This window comes from Haemaphysalis longicornis, unplaced genomic scaffold (genome assembly GCF_048455015.1).
Source record: "Haemaphysalis longicornis isolate Haplotype H1 unplaced genomic scaffold, Haemaphysalis longicornis Haplotype H1 scaffold_12, whole genome shotgun sequence".
In the NCBI taxonomy this organism is placed as follows: domain Eukaryota; kingdom Metazoa; phylum Arthropoda; class Arachnida; order Ixodida; family Ixodidae; genus Haemaphysalis; species Haemaphysalis longicornis.
The window spans coordinates 24,332,881-24,360,469 of record NW_027526225.1 but is presented as its reverse complement, the minus strand read 5'-3'; the positions used below and the strand labels follow the sequence as shown (position 1 = coordinate 24,360,469).

General features: G+C 46.1%; 1 protein-coding gene across 1 annotated transcript in view; it reads left to right on the top strand.

Moving 5' to 3' along the window:
* Positions 1 to 27,589, top strand: part of LOC144162499 (serine/threonine-protein kinase PLK3-like) — a 55,521-nt gene that overhangs the window by 7,430 nt on the left and 20,502 nt on the right. Inside the window, exons 3-7 of the mRNA XM_077693062.1 lie at positions 1,724 to 1,840; positions 2,886 to 3,199; positions 18,682 to 19,082; positions 21,393 to 21,467; positions 22,836 to 22,992. Coding sequence (XP_077549188.1) covers positions 1,724 to 1,840; positions 2,886 to 3,199; positions 18,682 to 19,082; positions 21,393 to 21,467; positions 22,836 to 22,992 — 1,064 coding nt within the window. The remainder of the gene's footprint in view (positions 1 to 1,723; positions 1,841 to 2,885; positions 3,200 to 18,681; positions 19,083 to 21,392; positions 21,468 to 22,835; positions 22,993 to 27,589) is intronic.

Below are 27,589 nucleotides of genomic sequence, written 5' to 3'. Positions count from 1 at the left end.
AACGGCAATGGTGTTGGACTGGACCCTGCCAAAATTTAGGCAGTTGCAGACTTATGTGAGCCACGCTCCCAAAAAGACTGTGAAGCTTCATTGGCTTATGTTCTTATTTTCAACTATTTGTGAAAGGATTTGCCGAAATATCCCGTCTGCTTACAGAGCTACTAAAACAAATGCCACTTTTTCATGGCAACCCGGGAAAAATGCAGCATTCAAAGAAACTCGTCCAAATACTCACTGTGCCACCCATTTTAGCCCACTTTGCCAACTCGGCCCATACAGAAGTACGCACAGGTGTTAGTGGTTACGGAATCGGCACTGTTTTGATTCAGCACTACGGCGTTCGTGAGAGAGTAATTGCACATGCAAGTCGTCTTTTGTCCCCTGCCGAGTGTAATTGTTCTATAACTGAGTACGAATGTCTGGCCCTGGTTTCAGCTATCGCCAAATTTTGGCTGTACCTCTGCGGAAGGCCTTTTAGAGTTGTTACTGGCCATCTGCTGGCTCTCTACTCCCAAGGATCCTACAGGTATGCTTGGTCGCCTGGCTTTGTGACTGCAAGAGTGCATTTTTTCAGTCACGTACAAATCTGGCGGCCTGCACCGCAACGCCGACTGCCTGTCCCGTTATCCTGCGGCATCGCAAGCTCCAACTTGGCATGATACAGATGATTGTGCGTATGCTACATCCGGCCTCCAGAACCTTAGCAAAGAACATCGCAGTAATGCTTACATGCAACGCGCAATGGCAGTCTTGAAACTCGGGTTCCCATGAACCTTCCCTAATCTTATTTTTTCTACAGGACGGTATTTTGTACTTCTGATGGCAATGAACTTGTGGTTGTCCCACCCAGGCGCCTGCGCATAGACATTCTCCAACACGTCCACGATGTTACCTCGGCGCAGCCCGTAGGTATGGCTGCATGGCGTTGCGTAGCTGCCTGGGATCACTGTCAACACCGCAAGAAGCAAGCCACCCTACTCTTTAGTAAATTGCAACCAGTGAGCATACCCAGCACCTATACCAAAAATGTTATGTGGTGGCAGAACAGATGAGGTGAGCTGTGGTTGAGAATGATGACCGATCAATTTGCATTATGTACGTGGAGGCCACGACAGCCACTTTGTAGTCGTCGTCGTCATCGTCGTTCTTGGGTCAAGGTGCTGTGTGGCATAGTCCTGTAACAATGTTAATTTTATGCAGTACAAATGTCTTCTGTTGTACAAATGTCAGCCGAAAGCCAAGATGTCATTGTTCGTTTGGTGAGCTGGTATACAGACAAACTTGATCCAATCATCTGTCATGACTACGCTGCGTTCAAAAAGGCTACGAGCCTTGCATGAAGCCCTTCTATTGAATGAGGAAGACTGGCTGTTGTGGACATGTCAGATATTGAGAAAAAAATTGGCTACATTGTTATTACGCAACCAAAAGTGCACTAGCGTACACTCAAAAAGTCTGAGAGCAAACTTTGAGCTGAAAATGGTAACTTGGCTTAGCATTATGCTCCGATGAACTTTCAAAAATTCACTCTTAACTGCAGGCTCCTAAGGGGTGGAATTGATGAGAAGTCGAACTACGAGTCGTGCCTTGCTTTAAATATTATGGTACATTCTGAAAAAGCTGATAAATGTTCAATTCACTGATAGTGCCTAGGTCTTGGAACTTGTTAAGGTTAGTGTTCAAAGGCCAAAATGAACCTGCCCTTTTGGTGTTTTGAACGCAGATTCTGAGGGAAATCGATCTCCACAGACCTCTGGTGAACAAGCACGTCGTGCGCTTGCACGACTTCTTCGGGGATGCGGAAAACATCTACATCATCTTGGAGTACTGCCCACGCAAGGTAAATGTCCCTCGGACTGCGTACTGACGCTGTTTTGTTTGCTATCTGCACTGCAGCATAGGCACTTGTTAGCTTGTGCTCTTTGGTGCAATTGTTTGTGCGCTCACATTTGTGTGCGGATGAATGCTATCATCCATCGCCTGCCATAATGACATTGAGGGTTTGACGGAAGCTCATCCGTTTGGGGTGAAACACTAAAATTAAAAGGACAGACACCAACCAAACAAATCTTCTAAAACATTGAAAAAGAAAAACATACAAGAGACGTTTCCGTTTTGCTTCTGACGGCTTGCTCACAGTGCTCGCATCATGAAAGCGTTGTGAACGAAAGTTCCTCCGTGAAGCCGAAACATCTCCTTGGTTTTTGTTTTTTAAGGGGGACACTGGTCTTAAAACAACTTCTTTTAATTTTCAAGGTCACTTTGGGAAACTTGTCAGTCTTGCTGTTTTTTTCCCACTGATTTCAAATTTACCATTATTTTTTCAGTTGGTCAATTAGTTCCCAAGGTAATTAGGCATATTTAGTCAAACAATACACAAAACAGTGTTGGTGATAAAACTAATCTTTATACATATTTTTAAATACTATGAACCCTGGTTAGTGCAATAATCGAAGCAGTTTTTTGATGTATCGCTTGGAACTCATTTTGCACCTCATTGAACTTTGGTGGCACTAGTGGCAAGGAACTATTTTGAACACCATTTTACACGCCGAAGTTTGATGAGCTGTAAAATTAGTTCCAAGCGATGCCTCAAGCAACTGCTTCGATTATTGCACTCACCAGGGTTCACAGTACCCAAAAATATAAAGATTACAGTTTCACGACCAACACTGTTTCGTCTATTGTCCGTTAATGTCGTCGAAAGTTCTATTTGGTTGGCATCTCGTCTTTTTATCAAGCTTCCATTCTAATTGACATTCTTGCCAGTTCCTTCAGAAAGGGCATCAGCCCCAACAAATTGCACTGAAATTTGGATTTTTTGTGTAATTTCTGCAGCTGAATTTTGTCGGTGACACTTGTCCGCCCCCCCACCCGTTGCGCAGTCGCTGGTGCACCTCCTGAAGCAGCGCGGGGGCCAGCTGCCCGAGGCGGAGGTGTCGTCGCTGATGCGGCAGCTGGCCGAGGGTGTCCGATACACCCACAGCCAGGGGGTGGTCCACCGGGACCTCAAGCTGGGCAACATGCTGCTGGACAGCCGCATGGAGCTCAAGATAGCCGACTTCGGCTTGGCCGCCTGGGTGGCCGACGAGCCCCCGCGCCAGGCCGTGTGCGGCACCCCCAACTACCTGGCCCCCGAGGTGCTGCGCATGGAAGGGCACGGCTTCGCCGCCGACGTCTGGGCCATGGGCTGCATCATGTGAGTCGCCCCCGCTTCCTTGTTGTCGGGGGCTGTCGCGGTAGCTGCTGTGACGTTGTAGCTGTTACGCGTCATTCTACAGTCTAATTTTGTTATGACGAAGTAGTATAGGAACAGAAGATTAGTTTGTTATAACCGATATTCGTTGTAACAGTAAAGGCAAAAATTGGCCATAGCGACTCGACAATCTGGCTCGTGCAAGATTACTTGATACAGAAATGCATTTTTAAGGCTTCGAACCCACTATAAACAAGGTAACCCGCACCTATCTCCTTGTTGCATTTCGAGCTCAATGAACTGGAACGTGAGTTTGTGAAATAACAACAGAACAAAGTTCACTTGACAGAACAGACTGGCGTTCGTATTTATTTGATGAAGGATGTTATCTTTGTCTGGTGGCTACTCACAGCACTGAGCGGGATGATGTTTTTCGCAGTGTCTGTGACCAAAAGAGCCTTTACGCTTCTGCGGTTTCGGACAACGGGATTTTCTCTAAGTAGCTTCTCGGCCTCCTGGTCAAATATTTCTTCATTATATTCGATATTGGGGGTGGCTCTCACGGTTTCAGTTTCGTTAAAAAAGAATAAGGGCCATTGAAATGAAGCGTGACCAACCAAAGTTCGTATTTAGTTCACTATAGCTGATAATTTGCTATATCAGTGCTCGTTATAACAAGGTTCAACTGTAGCTGTTAGGTGTCACAGTAACTGTTCGCAGCTGTTATGTGATGCATGCCTTGCAGCAATGAAAAACTGGATCGTACGTCTAAAAAGAAAAAGGGAGGTGTTACGTGCCAAACCTACACGTGGGCTTTGAGGTGCGCTGCAGTGGATGACTCTGGGTTAATTTTGTCCACCTGGGGATCTTTAACTAGCGTAGAAATCTCAACACGCAGGTGTTTTAGGGGCAAAGCACCTTAAGGCCGAGGCTTGGCCGGCGTCCGTGCTCAGGGCACAGCACCGTGTAAATCAAAACATCTGTGAACAAAAGCTTCACAAAAGGGTAACAAGAACAAAATAAAAGGTTCACAGCGGGTTAGAGAGAGAGAGAGAGAGAGAGAGAGAGAGAGAGAGAGAGAGAGAGAGACGTACTGCGCATGCGCGAAGAGCATTGGATTGAATTGGATTTGGATTGGATTGAAATTAATTGGGTTAAATTGCATTGGATTGGATTGTATTCAGCAGTTTCAGCAGTAGTAAGCACTCTCACGGGTGATTTACGGTAAGAAGGATCCCCACTCATCATGATTCTCTTCGTGGAGATGCTTTTTTTTTTTTGCTTTTTGCTTTTTGCTCTTTTTTTTTTTGCTTTTTTGCTTTTTGCTTCCATTTGAAAAGCAGCCACCACAGCCTGAATCAAGCCCACATTCTTGGGATCAGCAGCACAACGCCTTAGCTGTTGAGCCACCATGCTGGGTAAACGGAATCATACGTCTCTTTTCGGCTGGATCCTCTTGCATGACTCCTCTTCTCATGAGAGTTGTTGACTTTGATTTACAATGGAGACAAAACACAGGTTTGGTTTGGTTTATTAAAAACACCACCTTGTCCTATTAACGATGACGCCAGTTTTACGACGCTGGTCTTAAAATGAACTTTTTTATTAATTGGTCTGTGATAATGAAAATGACTCTGCTTATGTGTTTTGCCTTCCTCATTTCAAATATGTAATTAGTTTTCAAGTGGCATAATTATTTTTTCAGTTATAAAGAAAATACTGGAGCCTAATTAAGTAATTTCTTACGGGTCTTTAAAAGGACCTTTTTATTCAAATTTTTAAAAAATAAATAGGATGGATCTGTAGCTTAAGACCTGCCATGCATGCTGATGCTATTTATATATTTTTAAAGCTAGTTGATTGGATAAAATTAGTCTAATTATGCCAAGTACAGTTTTCAGAAAACTTAATGAGCTCACATTATTGCTCATAACATTTATTTGGGGCACAATGAGCCAATTAAAGTAGCATAAGCATGCAGCTCTTTTTATCCCGAATTCAACGGTATAATGTTTGTAGAAATCCTTAAAAAAAAAACAACCCAAAACTCCTGTAAGGCTAGGCACATATGCAAAAAAAGATAAGCTCAGAAAATCGCAGTTAAAGTTGTACTAGAAGTGACAGTTTTATCTATTGAGCATGTGAAAAAAAAGAAAGGTTTTAGTATGTAGCTCACTTTTCGCTCAACACGAGCATACCAAGTGTGCTGAAATCAGTTGATGGGAAAATTATGAAATCCTCTGTCTACAGATGGCACTTGGCAGAAAAACTGAACAAGAGCAAAGCCAGAACGTTGCTTCAATTTTTGCGCTGTCGGCAGCGCGACCAGGGCTGAGGTGCCGATCGTGCACCACAGTTGTAAATGTTTATTTTGTTATGCTACTGCTTCATTCGTTGCAATAAAATCGGCTCCAGGGCGATTGCATCGCACGAAATGAGTTGCAACCAAGGGGCTGGTTGCGGAACGCACCCCACTGTTCTGTGACGTGCATGCGCTTGGCTAGGTGGGATAACCACGTTTTTGATTCAATCTACTACTCGTATATCATGTCACCCCTGCTCATTGTGCACAGTGCGAGCCTTTATCACTCTCAAATCTCTCATCGCTAACCTGCCGACGAGGAAGTGGGCGCCGGGAAACGGGCCAACCAACCACGGCATCGTTGATAACAGAATGAACACACTTCCCTTGTGCCGTCAGCAAGCGGCATCCTCTACGATATCATTTGTTTTCTTTCTATTTGCTGCTGATCTAAAGATAGGTGCACATTAGCACACCCACAGGCGTAATCATATCGCTAACACTATCGTCTCGGCGCCGTTCCCGCGGTAAGTTTCCGCCAGACCCCCAAAAAGCTTATTCCAGGCGCCTTCTAATACTGTTCGTTTATCCTTTCGTCTACCAATAGACATCTTTACTTCATTTTTATGCCGTGCGGCGCTTCTGCTGGTCGTCGCATAGACGAGTTCACGAGCCGTGTCACTGTGATGAGAGTGCCGAGCAGACGACCCACAGCGCCCAGCCAATCAGATTATGCCTTGCAGTCACGTGCAGTCAGTAGCCGATTCGGTGGCACGTTCTGTGTTTTTTATCAGGCGGGTGAAGCTGGTTCAAAAATGTGTCTAAACACGAATGCCGCCATGATGCCACGCTGTAGTTGCCAGATCAGTAGTTGAAGATATGGCTAGCAATTTTTCTTGAAAATGAGGCACAAATTTAGGGCCCTAAGCTAAAATTAGGCAACTTTTATGGCAATAACTGAGTTTTTTACGAGTTTGTATGCTTTTTATTAGTTTTCTTGAAGTATTCATGCTTGACGAACAAAAATAAATGAAGTTATAAGCAAAAAGAAGACGTCGGGCTGAGGCGCCAAATTCAGTTTCCGTATATTGTGAGGAGCGTCAGTCGTGTGGGGCTAATTTACAAAGGTTCACTCTAACACGCCTTAGTGTCTGCTGTGTCACTTCGTTGCTTGCGAAGACACGCTTGCGAAGACTGCCGATGATACGGAATAAAGCCGCCACCGCCTATCTTCAAGGACACCTTCTCTACATGTCTGTAGTGGCTGCTGCCGATTTGAACTCGCCGTCAGCCGGTCATATCATGTTACGCGAGACATGTCTGGGCAGATCGGCTCCTTTTAATCGTATATGATTCACAAATTAAAAACAAACAAATGTACGAACCATTTTACCATGCCTAGCGTATAACTAGGCTCTTGTTTACGGGTGCTGTTATACTTTCACTGAACGGTTTTTTACTCGAGTCAGAGATAAAAACAACCGCCAACTAATAATAATAATGGTAACTTTATTTGCACGATAAGGTGGTTTTCTAGAGGAGGACAAGGCGAAGTCGAAAGGTCATCCCGAATGTAGGTGCGGAAATCTCCTGTATGGGTGTGTGCGATTGGTGCATGCTCCTTCGATCGCTGAAACACGCAATCTGAAATTTTCGAGAATATATTTGATGCTTTGCATGACACATTTCTTAAATTCGGCGGATCAGCGACGTTGTTTAATTACGTATACTTGCACCTCTGCTCTCATATGGCCCATGTATATACCTGCGCAGAGGAGGTGGGGGAGGAGTAAAATTCGTTCATGTGAGATGGGCACCCGTGTGGTGCGGCGTTAAAAAAAAATATTGTCCTTCCCTGGGTGCCTTCGCCAATGAACGGAAACGGCCACTTCTGTTCACGCCCAATTATCAGGACCACCCCGCCTGCAGACGGTTTTGCCTGAAATGTCTGCGGGTTTGGCCGGAAATCTGTCTGTCAACAGAGACCGCCTAGGAAGCATGTTGAGGAGGCTATGGGTAACACACATATGCGCTTTCTTGGGTCGCGATGGGACCGTCATGTATTTTGTGCAAGGCGAAGTCGACGAAGGATATACGTCTCCCTTGAAAAGTAAATTAATTTGAGTGCACCTATAAATTGTTATTGCCGCTCATTAGTTCAATCATAGTGGTTAATTTTGAAACAGCTGCCAAACATAACTATGGCAGGTGAATCAGACTGCCTAGCATGAGACTATCAATCGCTAATATAGAGTATTCAGACAATGTGCATTGCATATGGCAGTCATTAAGAAAGCCGACAATAAATTGAACTCTCAATTTTATTATTTGCGACAGTTACATCTGCACGTATCGGTTCAGCCAGGGCCATCTGGAGATGTTCTTCAGCTGTATACACTAGATAAAAGGAAGGAATGCAATATGCGAATGCGATAGAACGAAGGAATTCGATATGTGTAGCACAGCCTTCTCATTTATGCCAACATCAAACCGGTGGCCACAAAGGTGCCACACCAGACCTTGTAGAAATTCCACGCTTCCATTCCAGCTTGCTCACAGCAACAAGGATGATGACGAAGTTGCATTACCGAAGCTGGGTTCCAGTAATGCTGTAGCTGATTATGAAAGTTCTGGCTAAGGTTTTGGCTATAAAACCTGGCTAAGGTTTTATCAACCTTCTGATTTTTCCTTTTCTGTTATTGTTTATATTACTAGTTGATGTGTATATTTCAAATATGTAAATGTTTCTTATGTGTAACCAAACTCCTGCTGCATTGCCTGTAGAGTGTTTGACCCCCCACTCCTCTCTGTAATGCCCATGTGCCTTGAGAGTAAATAAATAAATAAATAAATAAATAATGCTCATTTAGGTTGTGGTCATCAGCATTCTTATTTTCATCAAAAATAGTGGGCCATCGCAATGCCATCAGTCCGTGTATCAGAAGCAAAAATAAACACAGAAAAAGCAAGAGGGTCATATGTACAAGCAATTCTTATCCAACAAATTTTATTTAACCACCAGTAATACCACCAGACCTCTAGGGGAGTTTGTGATGGTAAGAGCAAGGCCAAGATGACCTAATGTGCGACTTCAAAGAAAGGAAGAAACTGTAGGAGAAAGCTAGGGAGGTTAACCAAGGAAAGAAGAAGAAGAAGAACTGTCCAGCTGGCTGTGCTACATGTGGAAATGATAACAGTAAACTTGAAAGGAAAGGAAAGGACTGGCATAAAATGAAGGATAAAAAATTCGGGAGAATTTTTCGGGGGGGGGGAGCTGGCACTCGACCGCTGAAATGAAGCCCCTCCGAAGCTCGGGAGCACGAAAAAACACGTCCGCTCAACTCCGAAGTGACGACCGAACTCCCCTGACGCACCCGCAAAAGCTACCTCTCCGAGCGTACAAAGTACCCGCTAATCTACGCGCTACCCTTCTCAGTTGCGGAGAATGCAAAACTGCATCTAACGCGGCAGCATGGCACAAAAGTTCGCTACCTACCACAGGAAAAGCTTCACACAACGTTTCTGCACAGCAAAGTTTTCACGGCGCACTCACAGCAACGGTGGCTGCCATGATGGAATGCGTTGGTTACTAGGTGAATACCGACTACTGCCGCCAACTCTAGTAGGCAAAAAGGCAGCAGGCAACGTTGTGAGGGTGGCATCATGTCAGCGCCCGGGTGTAGCACGGTTTCAATGCACGGGCTGGCCGGGCAGCTTTTGCTCTAGAGTCAGTAGTATTAACTCTGTTTTTTATACCCCCGTTATTCTCGCAACCAGTGGACGAACCGAAGTGGTTCTGGCGGGGATTTTAAAACGAAAAGACGCACTTCCGAATGAGACCAAGATGGATGCTATAACACATCCAGAACCCGAGCGGCGAGCCATCGAAAAAATGCAATTTTTTGCATTGAATACTGGGTGATTTTAGCGGTCGTCGGTGCTATAAATTGATATTATGGCACAAATACGTACTCCTGGGTCTGGATATTTGGCTGACAGGAAGAAAAATAGCTCTACTTTCCGAAAGTGGCAGTTTCGCAAAATCTTTTTTTTTTTTTTTTTGGGGGGGGGAATCTAAGACCCCTGCGTCTCCCCTTAAGAAAGACAGATGGAGGGTTGACTTTCCAGTTGCTTTCTGGTGAGTTCTCTATGACGTCTCAGAATCTCAATCGTGCATTTGACGGCCGCCAACTGAATCCACCACTGCAAAACGTGACTGATACATTGTAGTGGGGCCTCTGGTACCGTTTGATCGTATGTATCACTTGAATACTAATGTGCAGTTAATACATGGATAACTGTGTTTTTAGTGTTCCCTCTAGTGCATCACTGTTAATGTTGTGTAGCGTAAAATTTGAAGGTTTTAATATTTCTTGCGTTGTTTTGGTAAAAATTTCTCTGATGGCTGGAATGGGGCTGAGCTGGTTACCAAATGCTAGTTCTTTTAAATTGAGCGAGCTTCTATTTTGTCTTCATTGCCGCTTAAAACTTAATCTATGACGAGATGAAGACGATGAACTTTCATCCATTAAGAGCAACCAATGCTGCAAGAACGATTCCGGATGCTTGTTCCGACAGCTTAACAGCTCTTCAGTACCACCTCTGTACAGACAAAGCAGAAGTTTCTTTCGCAAGACAAACAATTATTCTTGTGCTTTGTGGTACAGTCTGATTGCATGCTGTTCCCGACTTAGGTCGCTTGTTAGTGACTCTAGTATACAGTATACTCCGTTATGTTCCTGGGTTCTGTGTCTTCCCAAATGCAAAGTCGTCGTCTGGCAGTCTCAGCATTGCCCCCATAGGATCCCATGCATTGAAAAGCCTGCTGCCACATCGTAATCGCCAGAACGTTTCCGTATGCTACTTCGAACACTGGTGTTTTGATCTGGTCCAACGGACGAGCGCCGGTGGCCATGTTGGATTTTCAGAAGGATTGGCCTGGCTTGGCTGCAAGATTAGTCACGTGAAGTGGTGGCGTGTTGCAGAGTTACTCAATATAGACAGTTGCGAAACTCCGCTTCAGAATCCGGGCGGCGCTAGCCCCCCCACTCCGTGGAAGCTGAGGGGCAAGTTGACGCGCGCGGCACCTAGGAGGTGAAAACAGAACTTCGCTAAACTATTATTATTCAAAATTCTTTTGTAAAATAAAGATTGCTTTTTAAATTAAAACACAATAATTACGTAAAATTTACTTGTGTTTTTGCGGCTTTTCTTTTTATGACTTACGGCAGCAGCCGCAAGCACTTGAGTACTGCTTCAACGTCCTGCCGACAGACGACAGGCTAGTCAACTTGCCCCGTGCTTGCCCCGGCGCAGGGGGGCAACCGAAGACCGGCTTTCGATACATGGGGCCTATGGGGAGTTTCGCAACTGTCTATATCCAGTAACTCTGGGCGTGTTGCTGCGACAGGGAAAATCTGCAAGGGGGCGCCTGGGAAGGCTGTACTATCATCATCATTATCACTGGTTGCATCTGTTGCACTCATCGTTGCTCTGCTTGTGCGTGCTGTGTGAACTGTGTCCAGCGGCTTACCGTATTTACTCGCGTAATGAACCCGCTTTTTTTTTTTTTTTTTTTTTTTTTTTTTTCAGAAAATTTGGCATGAATTTGGGGTGAAGGTTCATTATGCGGAAAAAAATTGCAACAGTTTTTAAAGTTTAAATTTCATATAATAAAGCTGCTGAGAGAAATGCTGTCAGAGCCTTGCCATTTTTGTAAAACCATGTAAGTAATTATGTAATGAAATTTTGTTTATTCGCAACATGCACGCGTGGTCCCCATGGAGCTGTCCTCCTCACTGAAGTCGCTTGCCACCTCACATCTGTTGTCGGCCCACAGCGCACCATCTTTCGTGCCGTCAAGGCACTCCGAAATTTCTTTTCCCACACTGGGAAGCCTCCCTTCTTTGGGCCCACGAAACATGCGGTGATCCCTGTTCACCGCTCAAAAACATCGTTTTCGCCCGTAGCGTACCCGCAGTGGGTCAACACTGAAGTGCCCCCCGCAGGGGGCACCTTGTGTACTCAAGGTGTTTTGGTGAGTAGCGCCACCACGGTCCCGAGCTCCGCAGCGGTGCCTACTGTCGTAGGCACTTGGTGCCTTGCAACACCACGGACCCGAGCACATGTGGGTTGGACCCACCCACGTCCCGGCTGTGCGTGGCTTTGCCGTGTCCGGGGAAAAGGGCATCCTGGTGGTTGAGCCAAAGCCAGGGTTGTTTTGGACCTTCATGGCCCCCTGGCAGAGGCAACACACCACTTCGGCCCCCGCTTCCCGTAGACGGTGCCCCCAGTCTGACCCGACCTGGGGGGAATCAGCCAGTCGCCTTTTCCTGTCCTCTTCTTCATTCTTTTGCTTTCCTATCGTCTTTCCTAACCCTGCCCTGTCATCTTCTCTCTTCCTTATTTCTCCGTTTTTTCTCTAGGCGGCGAGGGTTAACCCTGTGCGAAGGCTTCACCCTAGATCCCGAGCATAGAGTTATAGTGGCGAGGTACAGTTAACGTGCGCTTCAAAGCCACGTTCCCTTGTTGGACTCGGTGGTGGGCGACTGGCCTTGCCACCGAATTGATTCCATTTTCTATGGCTATCTTCTCAGCTCCCGCAAAACACCCTGATCGACCTCCTAAAAGGGGTCGCACCGAAGCACTTCGCACCCAACCACCTCAGGCAGCTTTCAGCAAATACCTTGTTGTACACTCGACCGACGAAAAACCTATCACCGACCTGTCAGTTTTCTTGATTGCCAAGTGCATTGAAAACATTGTTGGAAAAGACTACAATGCCAAAAAGATGCCCTCTGGAGACCTTCTTGTTGAAGTTATGAGAAAAAACCAAAGTGAGAATCTCCCGAAGCAAGAAAAAATTGCCAACTTGACTGTCACAGTTACGCCACACCGCACACTAAACGCTGTCCAAGGTGTTATCTCTGACAAAGAACTCCTCCATGAGACAGATGATGATCTCCTTGAGGGACTGCATGACCAAGGTGTTGTTGGCGTCTGTAGAATTATTATGAGAAGAGATGGAGCAGAGATCAAGACCCGACACATCATCCTAACATTTGCTAGCTCTACCCTGCCAGAGACAGTGAAGGCAGCTTTCCTTAGCTGTCGTGTACGCGCCTACACTCCAAACCCGAGGCGATGCTTTAAATGTCAACACTGCGGTCATGGAACTCTAGCTTGCCGTGGCAAGCTCACCTGTGCGAAATGTGGCGAGAATGATCACTCTTCTGATGACTGCAAAAACACAATCATGAAATGTCCGAACTGCAGTGGTTCACACGCTGCATACTCACGATCTTGCCCATCTTTCAAGAAAGAAAAAGAGATCATTCAGATCAAAGTAACCGAAAATATCAGTTTCCCCGAAGCACGCCAAAAGCACAAGATGCTTTCGGCTGCATCCTATGCAGACGCCGCCCGCCGGGGGTTGGGGCGACGTTTGGTTAGTACTGCAACACAATGCAGCTTAGCTGATGTGTCGCTGTCGTTAACCCCCTCCGAGCAACCACCAGCTCCTGCCTCTACAGCAGAGTCCCTGGTGGTTCCTCCTCCTGCTGGGCTGCCGTCCACAGCCGAGCACCCCGCCACTACGTCTGCGGAGCCCGTGGAGAATGTGGTGATGGGCGCTGTTGGGACTGGTCCGGCCTCTTCCAGTCCAGCTCCATTGGCCCGCACGACACCCGAGGGCATTGAGAGCATGAACTCAGGTGGCCCCACACGTACTCCTTCCCTTCCCGCACCGCAGGTTCCAACCAAGAAGCCTGCGGCCACCTCAGGAACCAATCCGCGAGGTGGATGTCGGGTGGACACCATGTCGGTGCCGCCTGATTTGTCAGACGAGGACATGGACACCTCGGCATCTCAACCTGCCCAGCAGGCGCAAAATGAGCGCTGCGGCACTTTTGGCCGTGGGAAAAAACCACCTCATCATACAACAGGCCCTAAACAAGACTCACTGACATGAACCAAAATAGGCAACTTCTCAACTACATCTTTATTATCTTTAATCCATAATAGCTGTTGAAAACATAGTTCAATGGAACTGTAGGGGTCTCATAAAAAACTTGGATGATGTATATGAACTCCTTTATAAACATCAATCCAGTATTGTTTGCCTCCAAGAGACACACCTGAATCCCAAGCAAAGTAACTTTCTTAAACAATACACTGTCTTCAGGAAAGATAGAGATGCCTTTGCTCATTCATCTGGTGGGGTTGCCATTGTGACGCGAAAATCCATTCCATCCCAGTCCATTAGACTACTCACCAGCCTTGAGGCAGTTGCTGTCCGCGTGATCATTTTTGGTCGGCTGATTACAATATGTTCTTTATACATTCCCCCGGATCATCAATTGTCTACCTCAGAATTTGAGTCATTGGTAAATGAGCTTCCTGAACCATTTATCTTAGTTGGCGACCCAAATGCACACAACAAACTCTGGGGTTCTGGGCGAAGAAACCGCTGCAGACTGGGAGAAATTTAAGCAGAAATCTCAACTCACATACAGTTCCATAGAACACTTGGGTATTTATGAAGCTTGTAGCCTTGTCACGGCACATATCCTTGACACTGCAGAGAACTTCATTCCCCAGACTTCTGGTAACACAAGTAACCTAAGGCGGCCCTGGTGGAATGAAGAGTGTCGACAAGCACGCCAGGCACAGAACAAGGCGTGGGGCATTCTTTGCAGGTACCCCACTGCGGACAACCTTGTAGCGTTCAAGCGCACCAAAGCCATGGGAAGGCGCATTTGCCGTCAGGCCAAAAACAATACCTGGAGGTCCTTCTTAACTTCAATAAATTCTTTCACCGATACAAGAAAGGTTTGGAATAGGATAAGAAAACTAAATGGACAAAGCACACATGGCTTACCCCTTGTTGACACCACTGGTGGCACCCTGGAGGACCAGGCAAACGCGTTGGCACAACACTTCGAACACGTCTCAAGCTCTTCACATTACACAAGCACATTTATACACTACAAAAAGTCAGCTGAGCAGAAGTCCATACGTGACCACAAGCAATCAAATGACTCCTATAACTCTCCATTCTCCCTTCACGAGCTCATGACTGCGTAGGCTGGTTGCAAGCCTTCGGCACCAGGTGCAGATAACATTACGTACGGCATGATCAAACACCTTCATACAGACACAATCAATACTCTCCTGTTTTTATTTAACAGAATATGGCGTGCTGGGCACTTTCCTAAGGCATGGAAACAGGCTATTGTTGTGCCACTGCTGAAAGAGGGAAAGGATGCATCCTGTGTTTCAAGTTATCGTCCAATTGCCCTGACCAGCTGCTTGTGCAAGCTGTTCGAAAAAATGATCAACAGAAGGTTACTATACTTCCTGGAATACAATGGTATTCTGGACAGCTGCCAGGCAGGTTTTCGGTCGGGCAGATCAACAACAGACCAACTTGTCGCTTTTGAATCCTATGTGAAAAATGCCTTTGTTAACAAACAGTTTTGTATGTCCATATTTTTTGATCTAGAAAAAGCATATGACACTGCCTGGCGCTACGGCATCCTGCGAGACCTGAAATCTTTTGGAATTTGTGGGAATATGCTTAATGCCCTTGAAAGCTATTTGTCTGAACGAACATTCAGAGTGAGGGTCGGGGCTGCAGTACCCGCGCTGTATATGCAAAAAAATGGCGTTCCTCAGGGTGGAGTACTTAGTTGCACACTTTTTATAGCTAAGATGAACACACTTGGAAAAGCTCTGCCCCGTACTATTTTTTACTCCATTTACGTGGATGATGTTCATATCAGTTTCCGGTCCTGTAACCTGTCTATCTGTGAACGGCAGTTACAACTTGCCACAAACAGGCTTGTAAAATGGGCCGACGAAAATGGCTTTAAGCTAAATCCTCAAAAGAGCACATGTCTTATTTTCCAAGAGGCGTGGTATTCACCCTGAGCCCACCGTCCACCTCAGTGGAGTGGCTGTGCCTGTGAAGAAGGAACACAAGTTTTTAGGGATTGTGCTAGATGAAAAGCTGTCATTTATTCCACATATAAAGCTACTCAAAATAAAATGTATAAAGGCAATGAATATCCTAGAAGTCCTATCCCACCACTCCTACGGCGCAAATAAGATGTGCCTGCTGCGTCTCTACAACAGTTTAGTGAAGTCGCGGCTGGACTATGGGAGCGTAGTATACGGGTCAGCTTTGAAAACCGCTTTAAAAATGCTTGACCCTGTTCTGCACCTTGGGCTTCACCTTTCGTCAGGAGCCTTCCGAACGAGTCCTGCACAAAGCCTTTATGTGGAATGTGACCAGTGGTGCCTGGAAGACCAGCGCTTATACACAGATCTATTGTATGCCATGAAGGCAGCATCCATAAAAAATCACCCTTCTTCGTTTATTGTCAATGACACCTCTGCCATGCACTCGTTTCTCAGTCGGCCCTCTATATCTATGCCTTTTTCGTTGAGAGTAAGAGTGCACGCTGAAGAGCTTGGGGTTTCTTTTAGCGAGACTTACAAAACTTCGATCACAGACCTTGTTGCTCCCTGGGAAATGTCCCCGATTTCTTGTGATTTATCTTTCAGAGCCATTAACAAAAGAACTGCACCAAGAGAACTCATCTTGCAGCACTTCCTACATCTACGACACAAATACCTCTACACAACGTTTTACACAGATGCCTCCAAGTCCGCCCATTCTGTGTCATGCGCTGCACATGGCCCAAACTTTGCTATCACAAAGACAATGAACAAATATACCAGTATTTTTACAGCTGAGGCACACGGCATTTTAACCACTGTGGAACACATTACAGAAACCAGAATACACAGTTCCATTATTTTTACAGACTCCCTGAGTGTAGTATTAGCTCTCCATTCAGGAAAACCAACTAGAAACATTATTTTAAACCGTCTTATCAAATCCATAATGTCTGCTTACGCTCTAAAATTGACTGTAGTAGTGTGCTGGGTACCTGGGCACAGTGGAATTTCAGGCAATGAAATTGCTGACCAGAATGCTGCTGTGGCGGCTCTCCGCAGTGTTGTAGATATCCCACATGTGCCCTACCTAGACATGAAACCACTAGTTCGGAGTATGCTTCGGAGGCGCTGGCAGGTACAGTGGGACACACAAATCGAAAACAAACTGCACATTATAAAACCACACATAGGGAAATACAACACAGAGAAACGGAACAGGTTCACAGAAATATCAATATGCAGATTAAGAATAGGTCACACACACGCTACACACTCATACCTTTTAAACGGAACCCCACCACCATCTTGTGAGAAATGCGGACGAAGACTTAGTCCTCCATGTATTGATTGAATGCTTGGCATACCATGACGCAAGGAAACGACACTTCCCAGAACTATACACCTACACGATACCCTTACACCCATCCTTGTTTTTATCTGATCAACCCCCGATTAGAAGTAAACGCCTTTTAGCCTATCTCGCTGACATTGGATTTTTAGCACTCATCTCATACCATGTGTGACATCAGGGCCACCCAATGCAAATAGTGAGGGTGGTCCTGAGCGTTTTCATAACGTGCCAGGGACGTCACCGCCATCCCTGCTATGTTATGGCGCTCCCAGCACACACATAAACATCGTCACTGTTACCTCTCATCTTATTCATCTTCGCTTCTTAGAGTAAGGGCCCTTTACACCCATATATACACTATTTTTATCAAGTACATCACAATCATCGCCATGGCATTTTAACAAATGTGACAAAACAAACATTGTCTTGGCGCTCTTTGGCCTCAGACGCCCTTGCGCCAATAAAATATACATAGTAGTAGAACACTGAAGTGCCACCTAGCCACGCCGTTTCCATGTGCATCAGCGCATGCTCCGCCATCTTCAGTTTAAATCCGGCTGTGTAGCTCATGCACTGGCCCATCGTTACGGCACAGACCAGGAGCACAAAAAAAGGTTCTGAACACAGCTGAACAACAAAACCACGGGGCACCCGCCGCGGTGGCTCAGTGGCTAAGGCGTTGCGCTGCTGAGCACGAGGTCGCGGGTTCGATTCCCGACCGCGGCGGCCGCTTTTCTGATGGAGGCGAAAAGCAAAAACGCCCGTGTGTACGAGATTTCGGCGCACGTTAAAGATCCCCAGGTGGTCAAAATTAATCCGGAGCCCTCCACTACGGCGCGCCTCATCACCTGCGTTGCGTCGGCGCGTTAAACCCTACAATCAATCAATCAATCAATCAAAACCACGGGGCGTAATGGTGAAGTCACAGAACAGCAAAAGCAGAGGAGTGTGGAGTACGTTTAGTGCTTTGTTCGCACTCTGCCAGAACCAGCCAGAACAGCAAAGAGCAAGGAAGGAGTGCGAAGCACGTTTTGTGCTTTGTCCGCACGCAGCAACGTTTTTATGGCGCAAGAAGGGTTGTTTTGTGTTCAGCAGGTGGCACTTCGCAAGCGCTTAATTTTTAAATTGTGAGCCACGGCATTCGCGCTCACGTCTCCGGCTACTGGTGAGATTTCTTTTTGTTGCAATGCGTTTTTAGCGTTTCTGCGAGTACTATAGCATGATATCAAGTTACTGCGATGGTCTATGGTATCAGCAACCATGCTGAGATAAAAACATATTACCGCTGCATTTTTTATTCAAAGTGACAAAAAAGTAAATTCTCAAGAAGACAAGTGGGGGGAGGGTTCATTACGTGAGTAAATACGGTGTCTCCCGTGTGGGCTAATTCAGAAGCCAGTCTACCATGAACGCACGCACTTGTTTTCATCTATGCGGTTGAGAAAATGCAGCAGACAATGCTGCACGGTTTTTCAAGGTGCTCAGCAAGCAATGAGGTTATGTGCAAACATTGCAGACTTTTTTTTTTTTTTCGGTTTCCTGGCTTTTGTCTTTTTCGGCTCTTGCGTGTCTTTTTGCTGGTCCCGTGGAAAACGTATCGGCAGGGTTCTACTGTATTACCTGAAAAGTTTTGAGCACCTCAGTGACCTGCACAATTTGTACAAAATTTTCTGCCGCACAAGCGCTGAGAGTTCTGTAAGACACTGAAATTTTTTTAATAAAACAAAATTGAATGTTGTAGCTTACAGCGCTAAAAATACTCTTCCTAAATAAAACCCAGGCCATGCCACCGTCGTCTTTCAGGCTGTAAAGATGAATGCATTGTCTGGTGCCATTTACCGGCGGAATGTTTGCTTGTTAATTATGCAGGTATGCACTGCTGGTGGGTCGGCCTCCCTTCGAGACGTCGACGCTCACAGAGACGTACCAAAGAATCCTCCGAGGCGCGTACACGTTGCCACCAGGCCTCTCTGACTCGGCGCGCAATCTCCTCATAGCACTGCTTCAGTCAGAACCCCAGGATCGGCCCAGTCTCACCGATGTGCTGGAGCATCCATTTCTCCAGCTGCCGCGCGAGTCGTGCCGGCAGATGACGGGGCTGCTGTCCCGGCTACGGATTGACCAGGGGCGGGGTGCAGCCAACGCAAGTCAGGCGGCACGGACGTGCGGCCACGCTAGCGTGCAGAGCTCAGCGCGTGGTTGTTCCCCCGTGCCTCTCGGGGACTGTGGCCTTCTGGGAACGCTCGGCCGAGTCCTGTGTCCTGAAAAACGTCAGTGCCTGCTTGGTTGATTAGTTAGTTCGTTATAGTTAGTCGCTATGCAAAATAATGCATGAAGTAGCCAAGAGTGGTTCAGTAGATGTGTTATCGAAAAGGGTCTGGTCAAACTGCTTCTGCGGCACAGTCGAAGCAGTTTGGATTTGGAGAGGTGTGATGAACGTGCAAAAAGTACAAAAAATGCACCCTCCGTCTCATGATGACAATTTTGATTGATACAGAAAGCCATGGAATGCCTGTATCGGTAAAGCCCTTGAGGGCACAATCACAATGCAGTAAGCTGTCCCGATAAGAAATACCTGATGTGTGTGGTAAGGTGGTGTGATGTGGACCTGCTTGCTTTAGGGTTGGTTCGTTTAGTGTTGACTCGATGTTGGACAGCTTTGCATTCCTCTGTTGTTGTCGTATCAACAGGAAGGTGGCCTTTTTTCTACTCTCTCTCCTCTCCTCTCCTCTCTCTCCTTCTTCCCTCTCTTCTTACTCCTCCTCTTCCTCCTCCACTTTGGTAAAGAGGTGCACCTTAGTGGATGGCTGTGGATTAAGCTAGGCTACTCGAGGATCTTTTGCATGCGCCGGAATCTTGTATGCAAGGACTTTGTTTCTCAAAACAGCTGCCAGGATCTAAAATTCAACCTGCAACTTTGTGCTCAGTCGGGCTGCATGTTAGTTATTAGGCCGTTACTGCAGGTAGCTTTGGCAAGAACAGTGCAATGAGGTAAAACCTAGTTATCAGATGCCTGTAAAGCTTCGGTTCTAGTCAGTTTGTTCTGATTTGCACTAAAAAAAATTATTTAGAGCCGGTAGCATTTTTTTGAAGCGTAGGTCACATTATTGCGAAAACGAAATCACTTTTGTGGTGCATTTCAACCTGTGTATAAAGGATTATTGAAGTGGCAGCAAAATGCAATTTTTGTAGCTGAGTTTTAAGAGGAAAAAGACAACTTTCGAAGCTTGTTGCAGCAGTTTGTTGAAACACCATTTAATTAAACTATGTGCACCAACTAAATGCAACATGGAGTGCAAACGGAAAAGACACGCTCCTGGCTTATACCAGCTGAACGATGTGTGCACTGGTGCAAGGCCAAGCAGAAGGAGATAAGAAGAGATTTGCTAGCTCGGAGAGTGGTGCAGCTGATGACTTTCTTAGGGGTGGGGAGAAGGCACTAACAAGAGCGCTACGGGGCTTTTGCTTACGAGTAAACAAGTGTGGAAATCGGGTTTGCCAAAAGCGTACATGGCTAGCTGTGCAGCTTTCGGCCTCAAACTTTGAAATAAATATGCAGGTGAAATAATTAACTCAAGATGAGTAAAGTGAAATCGCCGCTCCAGCTGAACTGTAACTACATGATTGTCTAGTTTTTGTGTCTTTGAAGCTGCTTCGAACTGTTTGAATAGCTGCGAATAACTGAAGAGGGGAAAACTACGTGTGCAAATTTTTCCAGTGGCCTATAAGTTTCACATAGGTGCACTTGGCAGTGCACTCAAGTTTCACATAGGTGCACTTGGCAGTGCACTCAGCAGATTGCTCATTTAAATGTATTTTTATCTTAGTCCTAATTAATGAAAGGTCTCTTGTAGTGGCACACAGCTGCTGTGCACCATGTGTTTCCATTGAAAATGCCATAAGGAACAATATTTCAAGCGATAAGCCTTGCTCAAAAGCACTTTTGACAAACCATGATAGGTGTCCTTCTATGAAGGCAAACTGTGCAGTGCTGCTTTGGGTGAAGCTAACGAGCTGCCAAACTTTCCAAGCTGTCGTTAATCACTCTTAGATATTAAGCGGTTAACGTAGTATGTGTTGCTGATGTGTTGCCAGTAGCTGCAGCTGCCGATACTGTATTTTCGCGCGTATAATCCGCCCATGCATATAATCTGCACCCCCACTTTCAGCCTGCCAGAAAAGAAAAAAAATCCTCGCGCACATTTGATACAGGAAAGGCTGCGCCAAAGCTACTGCTCAAGCAACACCTCACATACAATGTAGACAGAAAATGCGTATGTTTAGCAAGTAGAATACACTGGCTGCAAGGTGAAAGTCACAATTCACTAATAAAATTCGGTCGTTAGAGTGCGCTCGTCCTTGTTTTTTCTTCCTTGTCCTTGTATGTTTTGTGCAATCGCTGCCATGGAAGGCTTAGTCAGTGTTGCTGCGTAGGAGCTTCACGGCACAACGCGCATCGCCGTGAAGCGGCAATAAAAGAAAAACCCCGCGTATTGTCCGCACCCCCACTGTGCCACTAAAATGGTTGCATGTTTGGTGCGGGTTATACGCACAAAAATACGGTACCTTCTTCATTGCAGGCAACTCGAAACTGGGCACAACGCAGCTTCTTCACCGGTTGCTGGAGGCCTGCCTCGAAGACATGCCTGCTTCGAGTGAGTGGTGGCACGGCCTCCCGTACGGCCACTACGGAGGGTTGCCGTAGTGCGCAAACTCATCAGCGGATGTATCCTCTTGGCAACCCCCGCCTCGACCTTTCTTATTTTTAGGCAACGCTTCTTTGCCCTGGTAACAGGGTGGCTGTGGCTGCATGCGAAATCACCAGGACAGCCATCGCAACGGTTGTCTTGCCTGTTCAGATTCCAGGACATGTTGGGTTCTGCTGGAGAGACTGCTTAGTACCTGTAATGCATGTCAGGTGTGGCAACGTGACAGCAAAAGTGACTGTTTACAAACTAATCGTGAGAAGGCCTCCGTCCTTCCTCAAAGTAAAAAAACCTGTGCAGCTTTTTATAAAAAACATGGGATGCGCCTTCCCTCTGCCAGGGGTAGTTTTAGATTCAAGTGTACGACAAAAGTGGTGAAAGAGTTATGAAGACACCTGAGCACTCCTTATGACGGGATTGCGAAAGCATTACTGTCCGATTGGCAAACGTGTCCTCATCGTTATATCATCCTTTTCCCTTGGTATCTTCCTTTTTTTTCCTTCACTATGACTCTATATGCAGCCACGTTGGCATCACCGGGCAAAGGTGACATTTAGCAGTACCTACTTTGCCTCTCGCCTAATTGAAACTTGTGTAATTCACATGCTCAAATTAGTGACGTAGGCCTAAGTACATGTATGTTTCTAACACGATTCTTGAGTCGAAGACCACAATGTATTTATTGACCTGTCCACCTTTTATCGGCTAGGTATGCCAAGCTGTCATGGTCATGCTCATCTCTTTTCTCATTCTGTTCGAATCCTACCTCAACCCAAACTTGCTCAATTTTCTTTTTTAATCAATCACCTAACATTTAAAGGAGCTCCTCTGAGAAATCTTGCAGCATTCTGAGCATCCTTCAACCTTTTTTTTTTTTGGGGGGGGGGGGGGGGGGGGGGGGCTGCCATCATTTTGTGTGCAATCTCTTGGCCACGACGCCAGGCAGATTTTCAACCCGCTGAGTGAACTAACACTTTTTCATTAATTTTTCCTGTGGAGTTCTGAATGAGCTAGTGGCAAAATAGCAAACATCGCTTGAACAGAACTTCTGTTACAGAGAAAGATTTCCAATCCGCATCAGCTACGCATCAGAGTTTACAAAAGTTCTCATCTCAACAAACTTTCTTTAGATCGTTCCACTCGAACGAAATTTTTGCGGATTAAAGATTAGCCTTCCTGTTTGTGGTAACTAAGATTGAGCTTTACTTAAACAGTTTAAACAGAGTCGTATTTTGTCTTTGCGGCGACTTTCTCTGAGAGGCACTTGCGAAACGCGTGACCGGTGGACATAACCGCCCCGCCTTCCGAACTTTTCAGAGGGCGGGATGCCACCCCTGTGGGCCGGCTCGGCTCTGCTGGTGACCAAATGGATTGACTACTCCAACAAGTTCGGCTTCGGCTTCCAGCTGTCGGACCGGACGGTTGGCGGACTGTTCAACGATGCCACCCACCTGAGCCTCTCAGCTGACCGCCAGTGAGTGTCCGACGCGATAGGCGATTGCTGCACAGTGTCGCTAGATGTGTGGCACTTTGCTGTTAGGCGCCTGAGTGCGTGCTTCATTTTCTTAAACACAAGTGGCGTGGGGGCGGCAGTTATAATTTATCTAATTTAAGGAGCTATGAAGACAAAATACAACGTTGTTTAATTTGAAAAAACTAGGCTTCAATACCTCACTCAGCTCCATGCCAGTCGGGGAAGGTGCTTTTTGTAACCTAAAAAAGGCAAGAAGTATTGAAAAACTTTCACATTTTGCACTAGGATGACGTCTTATAGGCTGGAGTGACGTCATATGGACCAGCACTTAAAACGTAATTTTCAGTGGGTTAACTGCATGTTAACTTTAAAGGGGCCGTGCAGACAAAGCCCAAGTTTGGTTCATTTGAAAGATTGCTTCGTTAGAATCTTACTGACACCACTTTTAATGTGAGCTTTGCTCAATAAGCTGTATAATTAAGAAAAAAGGGAAAGGCCATGCGACCAACGAGCTCATTTTCCGCAACAGAACCTATGATGTCATATGTGCCAGCTCTGCGATTGGCGGAGGCCAGCGAAAGCAAACGCAAATTAGGCAGCACTTATAAGCTTGCCGAACAAGCTATTTGCGCGTAAATTTTTTGTATATCAGTAAGAATGGTGGGACAGACAGTGGAAGTTACGAAAGCACACGCAATCATAGAAGTACCAATGTGTACTGGTGTTGGTACTGCACGCACTGTGCTTGGTTTAGACGCGCAGCGTTGCACGCACAAGCGACGGTGTCTTATGTGACCATATTTGTCGACCTAGCACCATGTTTCCCGAAACGATTATTTTCTCCATGAACAAAAACAGGCCAGGTTTAAATACAATCAAAAACAAACCAAAGGCAGAAAACGGCTTGCCACGGTGTGGTGATGCCATCTAGGTTCACTAACGGTAAGCAAAGCTTCGCTCCACACCAAGTTTAGTGGAGAGTCCTGTTTTTATGATGTCATTGCAGACGTCGTTCAAACACACTTTTTGGCGTGAGAATCAAAGTTTTAGCTTAAACTGATTAATTTCACAGTGAATAAAGCCTCTTTTGCTTCCGGAAAAGCGCTGGGGGAACTATAGAACACGAAATCTTTCGAATAAAACGAACTCGTATTGTGTCTTCATGGCCCCTTTCAAGTGATGCGATCAGACGGGAACTAGAGGCCTCACTAAAATGGTTCAGTCACGGGTCTTTGTGCTGGGCTAGGTCGGAGGCCTCCAACTGCACAAACAAGATCCTGTGACGTCTGAGAAAAGTTGCCGGAGAGTGGTTAGGGAGTCGTCGCTGCTTCGCAGGTTTTAAATGCAGAGCATTTCTTAGCCTCGCCTGTTCCTGCGTCGGACGGTGTCAACAGTTTCGCGTCCGCAGCAGGTGCGCCTCTCCTTCCCTCCTCTCTCTCAACAGCAGCTGGCGCGCGCATGCGTCGTAGTCAGCCCGTTCGCTCCGTCGCGGTCTCGGCGTAACAGGTGCGTGATAGCAGCGCGGTGGGGCGTGGAAGGGCGCGTGCTGCTTGCGCATGCGCGCTCTCCCCCCCGTACTGCTCTCCCTCTACTGCGCGCGCTGCAAATATAGCGGCTAGCGGTCGCTCGTGTTTCAGTCACTGCGTTGCTCCTTCCTTCCTTGGTTGACGCTCGTGCCCACGTTTACTCGTGTCTGCTACTCTAGCATCACGGAAGAAGCGATGGAAGCAACACTGCCTTCAATCAGTACTGAGGCCCCAATGCTCTGCATTTACTCGTGTTCCCCTCGCGGGAAGGCGCGGGAATTTAAAGGGACCCTGCAACACTTGCCATCGACTACTAGTAATGTATTTTGGGATAAAGTCTATTGTCCCAGAAATCTCCTCCCGCAAGAATTATGAAAATCCGTTCACAATTAACGAAACTACGCGCGATGAGAAATCGCGCATAATTGTTCCCTCTCAACTCGACCGCGGAGAACGCGACGAAAGCTGCGTGCTCCTTCTCCCGGAGAGGGGGGTGGCTCGCGGCGTTCTCTTCGGCGGCCTTCGATATATCCCATGCCGGGTAGTTTTCTCCTTTTCTCCGCAATGCGGAGGGGCCTATTTCCGGTCTGGTGCCACAAAAAAGGAGGCATGGTTGCCTGCTCGCAAGTGCGCGCTCGGGCTGGTAGGGCGTTTTTGAAGCAATAAACGTTTGTAGTCGGGTGGTCCCGTTGAAAGGGGAGTATTGAGCTCATCACTCAAACTCTTAAACTCCGCAAAAGAAAACACAAAAGAAACGGCAAAACTGTGCCTACAGGTTCAGGCATAGAAGAGGTTCGTACACAGCGATGACGACGACGGAAATGGGAGAATCTAGCCGCGAAGTTGACCAGTGACAGCCGATCGGGCAGCCATGGCCTATGTAACGTCCCTTAGGCCATGCCAGGGGTTGCATAATGAGGACAACTGAAGAGAGAGCGGTTGCTTTTTCCGCGTCTTTCACATCGATTTGCGCGCTCACCGCTTCACGTGCACGTGTAATATTTGGCTCGGGTATTCCTGGCAGTGTAATCTAAACGTCGCGCAGGTTTACTTGCACTGCTCAAAGAGTGTTGCAGGGTCCCTTTAATATATTCATTATTTGTTGAAGTTTGCGATAAAATTGGTGTCGTTATAATTGAGAAAAGAGCGGTCTTTGCAATGAACCAAACTTGCTTTTTGTCTTCGGGGCCCCTTCAAGGGTTAGCCTTTTAGTCGGCCTTTTCAGGTTATGACTGGCCTCATCTTCCTGGTCTTAATACCAGCTATGGGGGCGAACTAGCTCTCGTGAACATGTTGGAGTCCCGGGCTTTCTGTTTGTGCCTAGCTGGGAAAATCAAGGCCATATAAAGAGAGCACTAAAAATCATCTCAGTGGCGCTCTTCGATCACCAGTTCTGGACTCCAGCGGTCTCCCTGAGAAGCAGTCCAGCATTTGTTTTTCCCATATACAGTACTATCCCACTTATAGTGAACCTGGTTTTAACGAAATCTCGGCTATAAAGAACAAATCTTCGTTTCCCATTGCCATTTCTACACATAATTTATGTTCAAGTACAGCAAAAAACGGATATAACGAATTGATTTCTGTTTCCCGATGTGTTTGTTATAAGCGGGCTGGACTGTACATAATCGTGTGACGTGAGGAATCTTAAGGCTACCCACAGACTACCCGTGGTTAGTCTGAGACCATAAATCAAAGAGCCTCGGTATCTGACGTCTCCCTCCTCAATTGCAAGCACCATGCTTTGTGCACGCATGGCAGTAACTCCAAAAAAACCTTGTTAATTTCGGTTTCGTGAAACTGGGAAACAGCAGAATTGGAGCAGGTAGGTACACTCAAGCTGAGCCGAATGGATATTTGAATTGCTTAATCGTAACTGACAATGAACTGTGCTCAAAAGTCAGTGGGCATGCCTGATTGCGTGGGCGTGGGTCTTTGATCAAAAGCCTTATTTTTACAGTTATGATGATAAAAATTGGAGGACATGTGTAGTTTTTCATTCTGATTGTAGATATAAGATTCGTTCTCGTGTAAAACAACTGCATTCAAACTTATTTGGATTTTTACATTTGATTTTTTGATGGCTTTTGTAAAAAAACTGAGCGGAACAAGGTACCAGTGAACTGTGCACAAATCAAGGAGTGCAATGAGACCAACAGTATCACTCTATCTGGTCTGTAGCGGAAGTTATGACTTTGAAATTTGGGCGTGGAAGGTAGCAACCAGAGAAAACGGTTTTACCAAATGAAATGTAAAAATCAAATGTAAAAATCCAAATAAGTTTGAATGCAGTTGTTTTACACGAGAACGAATCTATCTACAATCAGAATGAAAAACTACATATGTCCTCCAATTTTTCTCATCATAACTGTAAAAATAAACATTTTCGGTTTAAGACCAGTGTGCCCCATAAAGGCTCTTGGTTTTAATGCAATACCATAGTCACTGTCGTCCAGCGTCATGACCAGTTTCATGTTTAGATCAGAGGCTTCAAACATCCATAAATGGTGCTCTTTTGCCTTCAGGGCCCTTACAGCACTAAAATATGCATACGTATGCTGCTACTAATATTACTACTACTGCTGCTGCCCCTACTACTAATGTTCAGCTTCTGTTTATAAATTTAATTTGCATGCAATTTGCATCCCAGCAGAGCCTGGAAGCTCACTTCCTTATTTCGCTTGACGAGGAACACTTACCATTCGCACGTGTGAGAGACCTCGTCATGCATTGTCATGTAGCACATTGTCCAGCTGTTCGTGTTGCCCAGTGCTTGTAGTAATCCACTTCAATTAACTAGTCGATTAGTTTTCATTTAACCGACCAGTGAAATTGTCAAGTACGTGGCTTGATGTTACAGTAAAACCTCGTTACAAAAGACACTCAAGGGGCCCAAGAATCATGTCTCTCGTAGCCAAGGTCTCGTGTATGCAATGTTGCTAACATGGCCAACATAGCAAAATCAATCAGACCGTCTTCATTCAAATGGCTCATTAGCAAGTGTCCCTTCTAATGAGGTTTTACAGTCTTAAGACTCCTATGTTGGCACAATTTGTATTACTGAACAGGCA